The 18,310-nt window shown below is 41.7% G+C and overlaps 1 protein-coding gene across 2 annotated transcripts in view; it reads left to right on the top strand.

Moving 5' to 3' along the window:
• MRPS31 (mitochondrial ribosomal protein S31) overlaps positions 1-17,830 on the top strand; it is a 163,324-nt gene extending 145,494 nt beyond the window's left edge. For both annotated transcript variants that reach the window (XM_077484199.1, XM_077484198.1), the window contains one exon: positions 17,429-17,830. In XM_077484199.1, coding sequence (XP_077340325.1) covers positions 17,429-17,661 — 233 coding nt within the window. In that variant the 3' untranslated portion in view covers positions 17,662-17,830. The remainder of the gene's footprint in view (positions 1-17,428) is intronic.
• The last annotated feature ends 480 nt before the right edge of the window (positions 17,831-18,310 follow it).

Raw genomic sequence — 18,310 nt, 5'->3', positions numbered from 1 at the left:
TTTATATTAGTATTTTATATTTATACAAGGCCATGCATGATTGAGATTGTGGTGGGGAGATATATCTATCTATGTGAATGTGTGTGTATGATTATATATGTATGAATATATATATACACACACACACACACACACACACACACACACACACACAGTTAGTACACCCCTCACATTTTTGTAAATCTTTTATCTTTTCATGTGATAACACTTTGCTACAATGTAAAGTAGTGAGTGCACAGCTTGTATAACAGTGTAAATTTGCTGTCCTCTCAAAATAACTCAACAAAAGTGGGTACACTCCTAAGTGAAAATGTCCAAATTGGGCCCAAAGTGTCAATATTTTGTGTGGCCACCATTATTTTCCAGCAGTGCCTTAACCCTCTTGGGCATAGAGTTCACCAGAGCTTCACAGGTTGCCACTGGAGACCTCTTCCACTCCTCCATGACGACATCACAGAGCTGGTAGATGTTAGAGACTTTGCGCTCCTCCACCTTCCATTTGAGAGCCCCACAAATGCTCAGTAGGGTTTAGGTCTGGAGACATGCTTGGCCAGTCCATCACCTTTACCCTCAGCTTCTTTAGCAAGGCTATGGCCATCTTAGAGATGTGTTTGGGGTTGTTATGTTGGAATACTGTCCTGCAGCCCAGTCTCTGAGGGGATCATGCTTTGCTTCAGTATGTCACAGTACATGTTGGCATTCATAGTTCCCTCAATGAACTGTAGTTCCCAAGTGCCGGCAGCACTTGTGCAGCCCCAGACCATTACACTCCCATCACCATTCTTGACTGTAGGCAAGACGCACTTGTTTCTGTACTCCTCACCTGTTTGCCTCAACACATGCTAGACACCATTGAAACCAAATAAGTTTATCTTGGTCTCATCAGACCACAGGACATGGTTCCAGTCATCCAGTGTGCAGTGTATGGTCTGAGCAATGACAGGCTGACTCCCCACCCCTGCAACCTCTGCAGCAATGCTGGCAGCACTCTATACATCTATTTTCCAAAGACAACCTCTGGATATGAAGCTGAGCACGTGCACTCCACTTCTTTGGTCAACCATGGCGAGGCCTGTTCTGAGTGGAACCTGTCCAGTTAAACCGCTGTATGGTCTTGGCCACCGTACTGCAGCTCAGTTTCAGGGTCTTGGAAATCTTTTTATCGCCTAGGCCATCTTTGTGTAGAGCAGCAATTCTTTTTTTTTTTTTTTTCAGATACTCTGAGTTATTTGCCATGAGGTGCTATGTTAAACTTCCAGTGACCAGTTTGAAAGAGTGTGAGCGATAACGCCAAATTTAACACACCTGCTTACCACTTAGACCTGAGACCTTGTAACACTAATGACACCAGGGAGGGGAAATAGCTAATTGGGCCCAATTTGGACATTTTCACTTAGGGGTGTACTCACTTTTTTTTTCTTTCTTTTTTTTCCCCCAGCGGTTTAGATATTAATGGCTGTGTGTTGAGTTATTTTGAGGGGTCAGCAAATTTACGCTGTTATGCAAGCGATGCACTCACTATTTTACATTGTAGCAAAGTGTAATTTCTTCAGTGTTGGCACATGAAAAGATATAGTAAAATATTTTTAAAAATGCGAGGGGGTATACTCATCTTGTGAGATACTGTGTGTATATATGTGTGTGTGTGTATCAGGGCAAATGATCAACACGGAGGGAGTAGTTATTTAATTATAACAAAATGTATTTTCATGGTGGGGGGGGGTAAAAAGTAAGACGTTGATCCACAATTGACTGGAATGAGAATCCTTGTAGAAGGAGAAACTAAGCAGCAAGCTGAAGACAAATCAAAGGCTTCAGACTTCTAGAGCTTCCAGAGCGATGGCTATATATCTCTGCCAGGGGGTCTTATGAAACTGGTTATATTTATCCTAAAGTAGCCTAAAAAGCTTTTATTAATCATAATCTATGCTAATGTACAGTAAAATACTTTTTGATAGGCATTTTTCATACAGCTGAACAGGTGAGTGATAACTTCAGTTCTGCGCGTCTATGCGTTCCCAGGACACTAATACAGAATACTGTCCTTCACAACATTATTCTGCTCGGCGGACTGTGGAAAAAAGAAAAGATCAGTGAGACCAGAAAATTATAGAGGACACAATATTCATCAGGAATGTGTGTGTGGCTGTTTATTACATCCATTCTCTCGGAGCAGCAGGGATCATTCAGTGTATAAAGCGAGTTCTAGGTCAGTGGTCCACATCCAATTACCAGCATGTCAGAAGGCTCATTTGCAGACTGTGCCAATTGGCTCTTGAAAGCTCTAAGAAAGGCTGAGCCTGGGGAGCGTCTTGGTGGGAGACAGTGCGGCAAACAAGAGAGAATAATGTGACGTGAAAGTTCCCGGCAAGTGACAACAATACAAGAAATTAAAGTAACAAGCAGACTGAAAAGCTTTCCGATCCAATAAATGCTGTTTTATTTCCACTGGGAGCACTGAAAAGAAAATCTGTCCACTTCTGCAGCCTAAAGTTGGCCTGCCTGTTGATTTTAGTTTGTGCCAGACAATACAACGGACTGGGCTTGTGCCTGGTTTGGATGTCTTACCTTGAAATTGGATGGATTCCTGTAGTCAGGCAACTGAGGACTTTGAACAGTTTCTGAGGTGCTTCTTTCTCTAGAGGTGACTATATAAAGCAAAAAAATCCCCAGCACAGCATCATTAGTGAGTGAGGCCATGTGAAAGCTGTAGGGGACACAAGCCTAGGAAAGTGGTGTAGGACGTGGTGGTTAGAAGTATATGAATTAGTGAGAATCTTGATCTTGCCTCTGAAACTCTGTCACCTTACTTATGACTCATTATTGATCACCAATCTACACTATTGTTAAAGTGAAACTGCAAGCAAACACCCTCGGCTCAGTTACATATTTATTAAAAATCATTAGCTTTATTTTAGACACCTTTTTGATATTAGATTTCTATAACTTGCTGCTTAACGGAAGGGTAGGCTGAGGGTGGGTGGAAAGTCTCTGAGCTGTAGGAAGTGGCTTTGCAAAGACAAGATCTCCCAGTAAGACTTTGCTGCCCAGAGAATAAAGGATTACCTCCTTGTCACAGTGCTATATATTTAGAAATAAAACAAAACTGTTTCACTCTGCTTTAAAATGACTAATCAGGCAAAATAACATGTTGGATTTACCTCACTGTAGATAAACACCTTTTGTGTCTGGTCTGCCTGAATTTATTTTAGGGTGAACTGTACTAATCTATTTTTTTTTTTTTTATTGGTGTTATAAACATATACAACAAATAACAAATGAGGATACAAAGGCGGCCTACACATGGGACAAATATGGTCATGGCAGTATAAAATCAACGTAGAGAAGGTGGAGAACCCTTGTCTAAATATCCTAAATATTAGTGGAGATGTTGACATTGCTGCTCTCACATGAATCCAGACCCCTGGTAGAAATCTCGGTAGGAAACGAAACTCATATATTTGAGAGAAAAGGTTAGGCCTCTTTTACACTGACTGTCCGTTCAGGTCTGCTTGTCAGTTTTTTAGGCGGACCTGAACGGACACTCCATAGACCCCTATGGAGCATCGGATGTCAGCGGTGACATGTCTGCTGACATCCGACCCGCTCATATCCGAAAAATTGTGACGGAGGAAAAACCTACTTTTCCATCCATCTGAGGATCGGATCGGGTGACCACGGACTCTAAGGTCCGTCCTCATCCGATCCCCCATAGGGGAGAGCGGCACTCTGACAGGTCTGTCCCTGCACAGTGTGCAGAGACAGACCTGTCCACTTCCTGCTCAACGGGGATTGATGGCGCGATCCCCTGCTGAGTAGAGCGTGCTCTGTACATGGGCACGTCCGTGTGTAGGAGCCCTTAGTCTTCTCAGACCTCCAAATAGATGAGAGACTTGTGTGATGACAGGAAGGGCTATCTCACAATCCCCTATGAAGGTTTATATTATGCTGTGGACGGTTCTGTTAACCATTTAGACCACACTTTTTGGTATTTTTTGGGACATCCTCTGTTGAAGTATTTGTCTTTTATATAGTGGTAGGTTCTTATTCACTAGTTGTTTCCAGAATATGCTTGTGGGTGGGGCTGATTTCTTCCAGTGAAGAGTGATGGCCTTCCTTGCATAAAACAGCAATAAACTCACCATGGTGTGCCCCCCGAACTGTACTAATCTTTAAATCCATGTCCAAGCATAGTTTTTCATTAGAGCCCTGCATTTTCAGACTAGAGAAGTCTTCCATACCAGAAATGTGAACCCACTGTGTTCAAAAACAAGTTGTCCTGAACTGAAATGTAGAACAAAAAGATATTCCTGCGCCAAACTGGGAAAAATATTATTATTGGTGGAATGGGGTACTGCTGCACTCACTGAAGGGAAATATCTGAACCCGAAGAAAAAAATTGATACAGGAGTAGTGGTGCGCTGTACTAGAGGCTATGTAAATTTAAAATAGTTGTGTATTGTGTAAATTTGTTTAAATAAAATTCGAATAAAACCAACGAGGGTGAATATAGTAAATGAAAAAAACGTATATGCAGGTAAGTGGATGATGGCTAGTAATACATCAAATATATGACAGAGGTAAAATATAATAATCATATGATACCATAGATCAGTGATTTAACATACACATCAATACACAGAGGTAAAAAATAATTCATAACAGTTGATGGTATTATAATATAAGGTGCTAACAGTTAATAGAAAACCGTAAAAAATGACGTAAATATTAAAACAAGTTGAAAAATAAACGACAAAGTGCAATAGTGCTGAGGGCTGAATTCAAGTGAAAAAAAAAAAGCAAAGTTTGAACAGTCGTCTAAATTGATGGAAATTATTTATATCAAATGTCCATATAAAGGTGCATATAGTGAGGTAAGGTGCTAATCTATACGAAGTCGCATAAGGTGCAAATAAGTTGTGTAGCCACTATAACATAAGTCGCATAAAGCATAAGTGAACTTCGAATCAAAAAATCGCATAAAGTAAACTACAGGTGTAAATAACGTGCTGAGTGTTCTTCAAAGCAATAGGTAATGGTTAGGGTGATCCAACGGAGTTCAGTGTGATCCTAGGTGGTCAATTTATGGATGTACCCTTACCTTACTACTGTAAGGTTACAGCATATATTAAGTATGTCTTTAGGTGTTCCTGGAGATCTTTCCCTTTATGGATCCTATTATGGCAATTCCTGTTTGGCGTCCCTCTCCTACTCCCTATATGGTGCGTGGCCTCTTTAAGAGTCACTTTGGGGTGTTCGCCGTAGGTAGTCTCATGCCGGGTATATAGGATTAAAGCATAAAGGAAGAATGCCCCATAGTGTGGTATTTTTTAAAAAGTGCAATATTTATTAAAGAAAATAGACTTCAGGTACTCACAAACATAGGATGACAAAAGGCAATGTAAAAACGAGCAGCGAGCTCAACCAACGTCACTTCCGGTAGCGGGAATTCCCAAGGGCTCCCACTGCGATCAGTCTGCCTTTCTGAGGAGGGAGATGGTGGCAAGAGCCGCTGCTCTGGAACACATTGCTGGATTGGAATCAGGGTCAGGTAAGTATAAGGGGGTTGGGGAATCCTGCAGCACAGAAGGTGTTTTTACCTTAATTGATAGAATTCCTTAAGGTAAAAAAAAAACCTTTAGACTTTAGAACCACTTTAAAGCTTTTTTTTAAACCCAAGCTGATGTCTCTCTCCATTAAAATGGGATGTTTCTATTAATTCACTGTATATATTGTATTTTATACTGGAGGAGGGATATTCACTACTACCAGTTGTAAGTTGGCTGTATACAAAATGGTAAAATGCTGTGTAAGGGCTTTTGAAGTCAGTAGCTTGTGTATATTCAGACAACAGTACTTTATGTATGAGCAATGGAAAATTGAAACTTTGCCAGATGAAAGCCATGGCTCACTATCTTTACTCCTCCAGGCTAATCAAGCAAACATTGCAACACTGGCTAGGTCTCACACTTGTCACCTAGGCCTGTTTTCCTAAAGGTTTTTTTTACGGTTATCTTCACAATATGCTTATGACTATTCTTTTTTTTTTTTTTTTTTTTTGCACAAAATAGACCCTGGCATGGTTGATTCTAAACCTCCTTTGTAGGCTGCTGTTCTTCTGTTGTAAAATCAAAATTCAAATACAATTGTTGAAAGGGAAAGCCGTGGGCTACCCAAGGATACTTTAAAGGTTAAAGCGGCGGAGCTTCACTCAAAAGGGGAAGTTTTGAGTTAAGGCCTTTTGGGGGAGGTACCTGCTCCCACTACCGCTTTGATCGCTTAGGTGATTGGAAATGGAAGTCGTCGCGCCCCAACCCCCCCCCCCCCCTTAGCATGCTTGCGGCCCATTTAAACTGCAAGTCCGTCTACTATCATGGGGGAGGGGGGAGTAAAGAGGTGTGAGGGGCAGGTCTGGAGCATGTTACACGATATACCCTAAATATGGGTGTGACGTGTAGCTTGTTTCAAAAGGTGAACTCATCTTGTGAGGCAAACCTTTGCTTTGCTCAAGAACAGTTCAGCTGCTGTAAGTGCTCTCCCAATAACTGAATTAAATGGCCAGGGAGTGAAAGAAAGATATGTGCTAATGAGACGGGGGCATTAACCCTTTCAAGTCGAAGCCTATTTCTCACATTTGTTGCTTACAAGTTAAAATCTGTATTTCTTATCGTACATTACGGGTACAGTTTCTAAGGTGTTGGTCACGAGTAAAGATGTGCTGTGCTGAGCTCCACTGGAGCAATCCTTGCTGGGGCTAGCCATGCAGACTGGATCCATTCAAAGTGTCTCTTCTGGCCAAATTGAATGATACCCAGGCCTCCTATCCAAAGAAACAACGTTTTGCCTGTGAATGCTTCTCTTTTTAGAGAGCTGACCCCAGGATCCAGTACTTTTTGGTAGTAAGGCCATAAAGTTTTACTGGCGGGGTGCTGTTGCAGGTCCAGGATAGTGGGTTTCCTGAGGATCCCCAGCTCCTGAAGGTTTAACAGAACCCACCTTGAAGGTTGAAGATTGGGCCTGTTGGTTTACCACAGAAAAACCTGCGGCGAGAAAAGTAAGTGGAGTTTTCTAAGAGATTTTTTAAATTTCTTATGAATGTCTCCTTTAAAAGATCAGTAAATGTTGTCACGCCTATGTGTCCCCACTGGGGGCTGTATTGAGCACTCACCACCTCACGCTGAGAAACACTCTGTGTCAGAGAGCTGTGATGCTTCTTCCTCCAGCCAGACAGCAGGACATCTGGTAAGCTGGGGGGGGGGGGGGTTCTCTCTGCTTATCACCCCCATGTGCTGACAGTCTTCCCCTCTTGAGGAAAGCTGCGCTCAAAAGGTTTTCTTGAAAAAAATAAAAAAGAGCAGAGAAACTGGTGCAATCAGAGCGTCGCTCGGCAGCTTGTAGCCCGTGCCCCCCCCCCCCCCCCCCCCCACCTGCCAGGCTGTTGTCTTCCTGAAGGTCTGAGAGGACCTGTAGTCTGCTGCTCATATGGGAAAAGCCTTATTTTTAAAAAGGAAGGGGAAGAGCCGTAGCCAACACGGGGGTGGGGCTTAGCGCCGTCTGCATTCTCCAAAGCCCAAACACGAGGAGGCAAACTTTTATAAGCACATTTGTGTGTTACTGCAGGCTGTGGAGGGGCACGAGCAAAGAGGTGGCATTAATAGGTTTGGTGACAGGCATTTCCTTTCACAGTTTTACTGCTGCATCAGGCTGGGCATCAATAGCAGCAATTGTGTTGGACTATAGCCCAAGCAGTGTATGCATTCCTTCTGGTAGTGCCTCTACTTTGTGCATCAGGCTATGAGCGGAAGGGGGACAAGGAAAACACCTCAAAGGATTCTAAAGGGACTATTGTTACACGGCAACCTAGATCCATTATGGGGGACTGGTGTTGCAGCAGCTCTGGACACTACAGGATGGAGATAGATAGATAGATAGATATATATATATATATATATATATATATATATATATATATATATATATATATATATATATATATATATATATATATATATATATATATATATATTGTATATCTCACTCAGGAGGTTTTTTCTTCTACCGTTTTAAGTTTGGAACAGAAGATTGATGCTTTATTGGCTTCCCGGAGTGGGCCTAAGCGTAGCAGATCCCTGTTCATTGCTCAGGATCCTCATACTGAGGAACAAGGGGCAAGAGATCATAAAGCGCTCTCAAAAGATCAGGAAGAGGCTGATGACTCCCCTTCTGACGATCCTAATATGGAGGGATCGGCCTCACAGTAGAGACTGTGGGTACACTCCCTCACTAATTTAGTCCACTCGACTTTTTTACTGCCTGTAACAACACAGTCAGTCGATGAGCCCACCTCTGGTTTGGGATCACTAAAGCCTCCCCAATCTGTTGATACCTTTCCTATCCATTCATGGCTTAAAAAGCTTAAGTATTCTGAGTGGGAGCACCCAGATAAACAGTTTTTCTTTATCGTACATCACAGGACACAGAGCATCTGTATTCACTGATGGGTTATATAGGCACCAATGGGTGATGGACACTGGCACACTCTAGACAGGAAGTTTGGCCCCCTATATAACCCCCCCCCCCTAACTGAGAGTACCTCCGTGTTTTTTGCCAGTGTCTTGGGTCACTCTGTGATCAGGCTGCATGATTCTTCAGAGCCCAGGCTGCAGGTAGGATGGTGGTGGGGAGGGTTTTTTCTGCTGAGGGTCAGGCCTGTGGTACTGGTACCCCAAAAATAGGTGCTTAAGGGGATCTCCTTCAGGCTCTGAGGACCGCCCCCTTCTGCAACACTGTCTCCTCCGGAAGGACCTAGGGAGGCTGGTCAGGATAAGCCATCAGGGTCAGGGGCTACATCTGCTGCTGGCATTTCAGCCCCTGTATTCATCACTCAGGAGGTTTTCTCCTCAACCATAAGTGGATTAGAGGAAAGGTTAATGGCCGTGATTACATCTTCACTAGGGGGAAGAAAGCGCATTAGATCCCCATCTACCCAGGACCCTTAAAACGGAGGAACTCTGGGAAAGGGGAGATGATTCCCCCTCTGGAGATAAGGATGAGTATGACTCCTCTTCCGGGGAATCTAGTGAGGAAGGTCCCTCTCTGGCTTCACAAGCTAAAAGATTGCTGGTGCAATCGCTTACTGAAAGGGTCCGCTCCACATTTAGGTTACCCGTATCTGACCCGCCTGAAACACCCACATCTAGCTTGGGTTCACTTAAGCCTCCTCAAGTGGTACATGCTTTTCCTGTTCATTCCCTGCTGAAAAAGCTTATATATTCTGAATGCCCTACTTTTGTTGCATCTTCCTCCCTTCAGTTGCCATTGCTATGGAACATCCCACATAGTAACTACTATGGCTCTGTGTCCTGTGATGTACGATAAGAAAATAGGATTTCTATAACCGCTTACCTGTAAAATCCTTTTCTTTGAAGTACATCACGGGACACAGGGGTCACTCCCTTCTTTGGTATACACGTGTATTGCTTGGCTACAAAACCGAAGTACTCCCAGTAATGGGAGGGGTTATATAGGGAGTGCACTTTTTGTCTTGGGGCGTGCCAGTGTCCATCACCCGAAGGTGGCCTATAACCCACATAGTAACTACTATGGCTCTGTGTCCTGTGATATACTTCAAAAGAAAACTATTTTACGAGTAAGCTGTTATAAAAAATATTTTTTTTGCTAGAAAATTACACAGAACCCCCCCAAAATAAATATATATATATTATAAAAAAAATTTTTTGCAGAGAATCTAGAGAATAAAATGGTGATCGTTGCAATATTTTATGTCACGATGTGCGGTCTTTCAAATGCAATTTTTTGGGGGGAAAAAACGAAACTTTAATGTTGGCTACATTTTTTGTATAATGTGAAAGATAATGTTACGCCGAGTAAATGGATACCTAACATGTCATGCTTTGAAATTACACACAATTGTGGAATGACGACAAACTACGGTACCTAAAAATCTCCATAGACGGCGCTTAAAAAAAAAAAAAAAACGGTTACTAAGTTAGTGTTGGCCCTTGTACACACGGTCGGAAATTCAGACAGAAAATGTCCGATGGGACCGTGTTGTCAGATAATCCGACCGTGTGTGGGCTTCATCAGACTTTTTCCGTCGGAATGTCCAACCAACAAAGTTTGAGAGCTGGATATAAAAATTTTCGGACATGATCCAATCTGACTTTGTCCGATCGTTTGTAGAGAATTCCGATCGGACAAAGTGCCACGCATGCTCAGATCAAATTCCTAGACCAAAGCTATTGGCTACTAGCTTGAACATAGTCCCATCGTAACTAAAGAACGTCATGACGTTACGAACGACTGGATTTTCTGACAACTTTGTCCGACCGTGTGTATGCAACACCAGTTTCGGACAAAATCTGACGGATTTTGTTGTCGGAGTGTCCGGCCGTGTGTACAAGGGCTTAGAGGAGGTCTAGTGCTAGAATGATTGCTCTCGCTCTGTTTGTCAGCCAAGTAAACCGTAAGTGACGTTGCGATGTCGCTTCTGTGTTTATACAAAGGAAGATCCAACCGCCTGCTCTAAAAATGGTACCGGGATGATGCATGCAGCTGCATGCATCATCCCAGTATAACCCCTTAGGCTGGATTCACACCTATGGATTTTTAGTGCATTTTGCAGATTTGCACTACAGTCCATTTAACATGGTTTTCTATGGAACATGTTCTGTAGTGCAACTCTGCAAAAAGCACTAAAAATGCATAGGTGTGAATCCAGCCTTGAAGCCGAGGCCGCATATGTGCGTACGGTCGGCGGGAAGGGGTTAAAGTGATCCTAGTGCTTTGTTCTTCATGGGCAAAGCAGAGGTATACTATAAGGATAGACTCTTTTTGCTGACATGAATACTTAGCGTTTATTCAATTTTTTTTATATATATTTTAACATCAATACTCCTAAATTTGAAGATTAAACTGCTTTAAAATATATGTTGCATAGAGCTTCCAATATAACTAACTCAAAATAATGCAGTAGCCATAACAAAGCTAACAAACCTATCTGAGGCCTTCATTGGTGTCCTTATAAATGGGAAAGTATGAAGGGCTAAGCAAAGTGTAAGTGTCTGCTCTGTTATTCATGAAACATATAGACGGAGTCTTGGCTCTCATGTTTTTTGGTGGTTACACCAGAAGAATGTTATATCTCAAGAGTTTCACAGACCTTAGCTTATGTCTCTACAGCAGATACTTATTGGCCATCATGGTTTCTGAAATTGGTCTCCAGTTATTCTTTAGATTGCTCTCATTTAATAATGAGAAAATATGTCCCTTCCTCCTTCATTCACAGCCTTTCCCCTTCAGTATATAATTTTCTGCCTTCAGACCTCTCCCTCCTGATTGCAGCCAAATAACCCACTCACAGGAGAAAAAGCTATGGGCACTATGCACTCCACATGGGGATTAATCTAATTAAAGTACCTCTAATATTCCACCAATTTCACCAGTCGAATGTTATATCTCAAGAGGTTTTCACAGTATGTCTCTACAGCAGATTCACTGAATGGCCAACATGGTTTCTGAAATTGGTCTTCAGTTATGGTGTAGATTGCGCCACCATTAATTTGCCTTTATTGCTCTTTTATGTTAAGGCACATAAGTTCATATTTCCAAATTTGCCGATAGGACATGTATGACAGCTTTTGAAAACCTTAAGGAAGGCTATACTGAGAATGTTAGAAGGGCATCAATGCTGACTTCTCCTGAAAATGCTAGTTTCTTGGCTATCTTACAAGATCTGTTTTGCAATGCGCCTAGGGGAAAGTATGACTGGCGTTAACCGCTTTGAAAACCTTAAGAAGGGCTATACTGAAACACATGAAGTCTAACAATGCTGACCTGTCTTGAAAATGCTATTTCCTTGACTGTCTTGCTGATCTGGTGGTTTAAGTTAGTCACTCAGAACAAGTCTGCAAAGCAGTGGACCGACCTATAAATGTGCTTTCTTTGCTGTGTGTCTGCAGAGCAGGAGTACCACCTTCACGATGACCTTCCTGGTTTGTAGGCTTGTTGTGAGTCAGTGATTTATAAGGTATTGAAGCCAAAGATAGCCAAGCAGCTACCATTTTCATAGGGAGATCAGCAATGGAAGCCTCCTATTATCTCTCTGTACAAGTTTTATATTTGATGTAGAAGAGGTTTAAGAGTCTGATGGAAACTTGGGTAATACAGTTTCCAGTGTCAAGAAATTTGCTCTGTTTCCATAAGCACGAGTGATTTAAATCTCCTCTGAGAATAGGGTTGATGTGGATGAAGATGACGTTCACTAAAATAACATAATTGGTTTTGACTGTGTGATGGCCTTCTTTTGTTTCAGTTTGTGAAGTTGCCTATACACAGTATGTGACAGCCCCTTGAGTGGAGCTTTTATCTCCAAGGGAACAGAAGTAGGGTAGGTTTTGGGCGGGGGGGGGGTGACAGTTAGACCCCTTTCACACTGGGGCGTTTTTCAGGCGGCAGGGGTTAAAAGCGCCCCAATAACGCTCGAAAAACGCTGGTAAAGCGCTGCTAGTTTAAGCGGCGCTTTACGAGCGTTTTTCGGGCGCTGACATTGTGAAAGGGTTCTTAAAGCACTTGGGCTTTCACATTGGGACTGCAGATAAGGCTTCTTTCAAGCGCTTTACAGGGGCTTTTTTTAACGCTAAAGCGCCTGAAAAACGCCTGAAAAACACCCCAGTGTGAAAGGGGTCTTAGGGATTTGGAACAGATACAGTGCATCTGGAAAGTATTGACAGCGCTTTACATTTTCACATTTTGTTATGTTACAGCCTTATTCCAAAATTGATTAGATTAATAATTCTCCTCAACATACTAAAAACAATACCCTGTCATAAAAACGTGAAAGAAGTTTGCTTGAAACCTTTGCAAATTTATTAATAATAAAAGAAAATCACATGTACAGAAGTATTCACAGCCTTTGCTCAATACTTTGTTGAAGCACCTTTGGCACCAATTACAGCCTCAAGTCGTCTTCTACAAGCTTGGGACACCTATTTTTAGTCTTCTTTGCATGATCTCTCAAGCTCCATCAGGTTGGATGGTGAGTGGTGGTGCACAGCCATATTCAGATCTCTCCAGAAATGTTCAATCGGGTTCAAGTCTTGACTCAAGGACATTCACAGAGTTATCCCATAGCCACTCCTTTGTTATCTTGACAAATTGTGGAAAAACTGAAGCGCTTTGAATACTTTCTGGATGCACTGTAGATGGTAAGCAAGACCAGGTGCAGGATTTACTGGTAGGTGGAACAGGAGGACTATTACATAATCCCAAATCAGGAAGTCGAACCAAAACATACTATGATTGAGAAACCATACAGTACAAAGTGCTGGTACAAAATTAAAGGCCAACAAAGACCATACATTTAGGCAACAAAATAAAGGCGTTAGAACTTTTGTTCCTGGAAGAGAAGTTTGACTTGGTGGGAGTATAGGAGACCTGGCTGGATTGCTCACAGGACCAGGCTGCAAATAATGAAGGGTATACTTTGCACTGGTGGACAGGGTTGTTAGGAGAGGTTGTTGAGTGTGTCTGAACAAATCTGAAGGTTAGGGCTAAGGAAGATATCAATAATGACTGTTGGAATGTAGCCTTTGTAGCTGGAGCTTCACATGAGCGCTTCAAATAGTAAGCTAATAATGGGTGTGTATAAGCATTGAGAAGAAAGAAAAGAATCTCCTTTCTCAGACAAAAAAAAGCAGGGAAACAAGTACTATTATTGGGACGTTAACTTTTCAGATATTTATTGGCTAAAAGCACTACACACTGAACTAATGCTTGCAGTTTGAACATATTTCAGGACAACTTTATGGGACAAATGGTAGAAGCTCCTACTAGAGAAAATACTTTTTGGAATTGGCAATCTCAAATAATACGGAACTCATAACAGATGTGCAGATTAAAGACAGTTTAAGTACTAGTGATAATTTCTACAAGCTATATTCATGCCTTGTTCTTTAAAACGCAACTCTGGGAATAAAAAAAACTATATATATTACTGTGAGGCCCTCACCTGCATTGCAAGGGTTAAATGCTTGGTAAATCCAAGGGTAGAGGAATAAGCTGTAACACTTGCCTTATGGCTTGCTCCGGTGTTTCTCTTTCCGACACCCTGAATTGTGGGCAGCCCTCGCCATCCCCAGGTACAATGCAGAACTATCAGTTCTTTATTGTATGTGATGATGCCAGAAAGGAGCCACTGGCCAGGGCAGTTTCGGTGGCTCTGGTAACTCATTGCACAGCATGGAGGAAGTCTGCCAGAGCGAAGAGTAGGCCAAGTATTACAGCTTACTCCTTAAGCCCTAGACTTCAGCATTTAACCCTTGTCATGCAAAGGGAAATGGCTGCAAGAATATATTTTTAATTCCTGATGTTCAGTTTTACTCATTACTCTTCTTATAGTTTGTTGACTAGTGATATAATACAAACCTCAACTAAAAACGTACCTTGTGGTTTTTCTGCTCCAGGCTAGGACAATACCTGTAAAATGATTCTAAGCAATTTTACTTTCTCTTTCTCACTCTTTCCTTTTTAGGCTTAATTTACACGGGACGTTTTAAAAACTCTCCTGAACGATTTTACTTGACAGATGGTTTAGAAGCATGTTTTTTTTTTTTTAAATAGTAAAAAATTTAAAAAACGCATATAAATGAAATGCTGCTAAATGCAAGTTATCGCATCTTCATGTGTTTACAGGCATTTGGTGTTTCAAATGCCTCTGAGCATCTGTCCTGAATGCATTTTTTTTCTTTCCAAAAAAATGCTTCTAAACTCAACTACCTATAAATGACCCTGTGTACATGTACTGATAAGATAACCTAGAAGAGAGTTCAGGGGCAGCTGAAAAAAAAACCTCCCAACTGCTCCTAAACATCTGTTTACCAGCAGCAGTGTACATGAAGCCTTTAACGAACATAGATCTTGTAAAACCTATGTATTAAGTAATCTTACACAGCTCCTCATTCTGTTGCTATTTACCTACTGCTATAAAGTTCACCTTTAGGCATAACCATTCCACACCTACAAAAAATAGAAATCAATCACTGTTGGTTATAGGGGGTCTGATGGTTAAAGGTGCATTCTAATCAAGATCGAATCAAGACTTAAGATGCACTTAAGGGACACTTGCTTGCTCAGCTTTTTGAGCATGGTCCCAAATTGCCCATGCACCAATATTTTTTATATACAAGTGTAGCACTAACCCCCAAAGGAGCTGCTGGTTATTTTTGGGCTTACCGTTACCGTCCATTCTCCTTGTTGCACATCTAGGCGATATCCCGTGGTAGATGGCACAGTAACTTGAGACTGACAATGGATCCACTTGAATGGATTTTATTTGCAAAACTCAGACAATTGAACAGTCTTTCAACTTGGCATCAGAGGGTTGGAAAGGAAGTTTAGGTACTCTTAGTGTCAAAGTCAAAAACATTGAAGAACTTGCTTACTTTGACTGCATCCAGAGAATAGCCATTCGCAGCTGGATGATCACTCAGGTTGGACAGTCCCTCTCTCACAAGGCCTAGCAGCCAACTTGGTGCTTACTCAGGAACATGTCTCTGCCACAGACGTTGTTGTAGAAATGTACAAGATAATGTCTCTGCCACAGACGTTGTTGTAAAACCCTTAGGAAAACTAAGCTTTAGAAGACTTGTAGGATACCTGGATCTTTCAGCCTGCTTGGCGATATCCACAAGACCGGATTGTCTCGGTTACTTCAGCCCTTCCAGGCTCTTGCTAAGAAAACCAACCAGTACGTGGTGTTCTTCTGAAGAGTCCTCCCTTGGAATGCTTGAAGTACACTGGGTCTGTCCCGAACCGGAAACGGCACACAACCACCTCAGAATCCTCCTAGTTTCCTTGCCTCGGGCTAGACATCACATCAAAGTCGGGTGGATCAGCACCCCAGGCCATAGTCTTCCTGGGGGCTGGTCAGGAGGACCAGGACCATGTAGCACATCATACTGAACCTGAACCCCGAACCACGTGACGTCCGCAGCTTAAGTACCTTCTTCCAGAAAGCACAGCGAGAGCGCCACTCCTACTGGGCGGGCTCAGAGAGAGTAACTTAAGCACCTGACCAGACCATAGTTCCATGCCTGCCAGAAGAGACAAATGCCCCCTGTGGCCAGGCTGAACATCTCACAGTCCAGTCAGACTGATGCTTAGGCCCAATTTAGATCATTACACTCAAAGCAAACTGCAGTTTAGGCAACTTTAACTTTAGAAAAAACACATAGCGCGTGCTCTTCAGGAGCCGCCGCTACACAATTAATAACTGAGTCTGTCTATTCTCGTTTTGCCCAATTGTAACCAAGTGGTTGACTCCATAGAAAGCGAAAATAACAGTGTAGAATCTTGTTCCAAGTTCTCCATTCTGCTCAGCAGCTAGAGTGAAGTGATTGCAACCTGTGAAGACAGAAACTTGTATTTTATTATTGCTGTCTTGCATTAGAGGAATATTGGCAATCATTGTTGTCCTCTTTCTGAAAATGCTGGCTGTGAGCCTTATACACTAGCTTCGATATTTTGACTAACTTGTAATAAGTATTCAGATCTGGAAAGACGGATCAGAGAAAAGGCCATCAATCCTTATCTGCATGTTTGTTCCACGTCAGTGACTCAATGTATTGAATCAAGAGTCTACAGACCCATTTTGTATGTATTTTACATTGTGGAAGATCTGCATTCTTTGTCATAACTTTTGTATTCTCTTTTGTGTAAATACTTCAATAAAATATTGAAACAGAAGAGAGTCTGCAGAAAACCAAGCAATCCAGAAGCAGAAGTTGGCAATGGCAGTGCCCCCATATTTTTTTTTTAAAGTTAGGCTTCCTGTAACATTAGAGGGTTAGTGGCTGTCATTGTGGTCCTGGTTTCACTACCTAGTTGACCACTGGCCTGAAAAAGGTATGCAAGATGGAAACTAGACTTCAGACTTCTGGCTACATATATAGTTCAGGATAATGGCACTAGAATCGCAATGTAATCCCTGCAGCTTGTGGCAATAAATACAAACTCTGCAGTGTCTGCTCTCATTTGCTCTACCCACACAAGTTCACTTTTAAGACCCCTTTTACACTGGCAGTGCCTAGCCATTATCGCTAAAGCGCCGCTTGTTGGTAGTGCTGCCAATTCATTGCAATGGGCAGGGGGTTTTGGGAGCACTTTACGGCGCTCCCAAACCTCCCCAAAAATGCTGCTTGCAGGACTTTTCTGGAATTTTTGTTAAAGTCTAAGATCTACACATATTTAGTTTGGAAAATCATTACAAATGTGTTCTCTGTTTTGTCTGTATATGCTTTGATATGGTTCATTTGGGTTAGTAAGGCTATTGATGATATGCTTTTTGGTTCTACTCGGATATTTGGGATAGAAATTATAACCTGAACTTACACTTTACTCTCATTTATAGGTCTTGATGAAGAGCAGAAAGTGGAGTTTCATGAGCATGTCTTCTTGGATAAGTACTTGGAAGATTTTCCAAATCGTGGTCCCATCCGACATTTCATGGAGCTTGTAGTTTGTGGCTTGTCTAAAAATCCGTACCTTACAGTCCAGCAGAAGAAGGAGCACATAGATTGGTTCCGGGAATACTTCAACCAGAAGGAAGATATTCTCAGGGAATGTGAAGTTTACCTGAACTGAATAGAACTGGAATCTGCTGTAACACCAAAGGTCATTCCGATGGGTATTGCCTTCTTGGCAGAATTCTTCACCCATACAAGAGGAAATGCCATCTTATTCCTCGATTGTCTTCTGTAATCATATTAGAATGTTGCTTGATTAATAAAATCTTTATTTGTTTTTGATATAATGTGTGTCTGCGCATATAAATGTATTTGGGCAGTAAATAGTAGTACTGGAGGTGGCAGAAGAGCACACGGATCATCACACATTTTATTTTATTTTTGTTAATTAACCACTACAATACAGGGCACCTTCGCCCCCTTCCTTCCCAGACCAATTTTCAGCTCTCGCACTTTCAATGACAATTGCACGGTCATGCTACGCTGTACCCAAATTAAATTTTTATAATTTTGTTTTCACATATAGAGCTTTATTTTGGTGGTATTTATTCACGACTCAGTTTTTTTATTTTTATTTTTATTTTATTTTTTTGCGATATAAGCGAAAAAAAGAGCAGAAATTTGGAAAAAAAACTCTTTTCTTCTTTCTGTTTTAAAAGAAATCCAATAAAATTGAATTTTGGCATAAATTTAAGCCAAAATGTATTCTGCTACCTGTTTTTGGTAAAAAAAATTCCGTTAAGTGTATAATAATTGGTTTGTGTGGT

The sequence above is a fragment of the Lithobates pipiens genome, unplaced genomic scaffold (assembly GCF_037356315.1).
Source record: "Lithobates pipiens isolate NorthernLeopardFrog02 unplaced genomic scaffold, aLitPip1_a1.2 Scaffold_16, whole genome shotgun sequence".
Taxonomy (NCBI): Eukaryota; Metazoa; Chordata; class Amphibia; order Anura; family Ranidae; genus Lithobates; species Lithobates pipiens.
The sequence above is the reverse complement of the archived record's forward strand: the minus strand, read 5'-3'. Positions and strand labels throughout refer to the sequence as shown.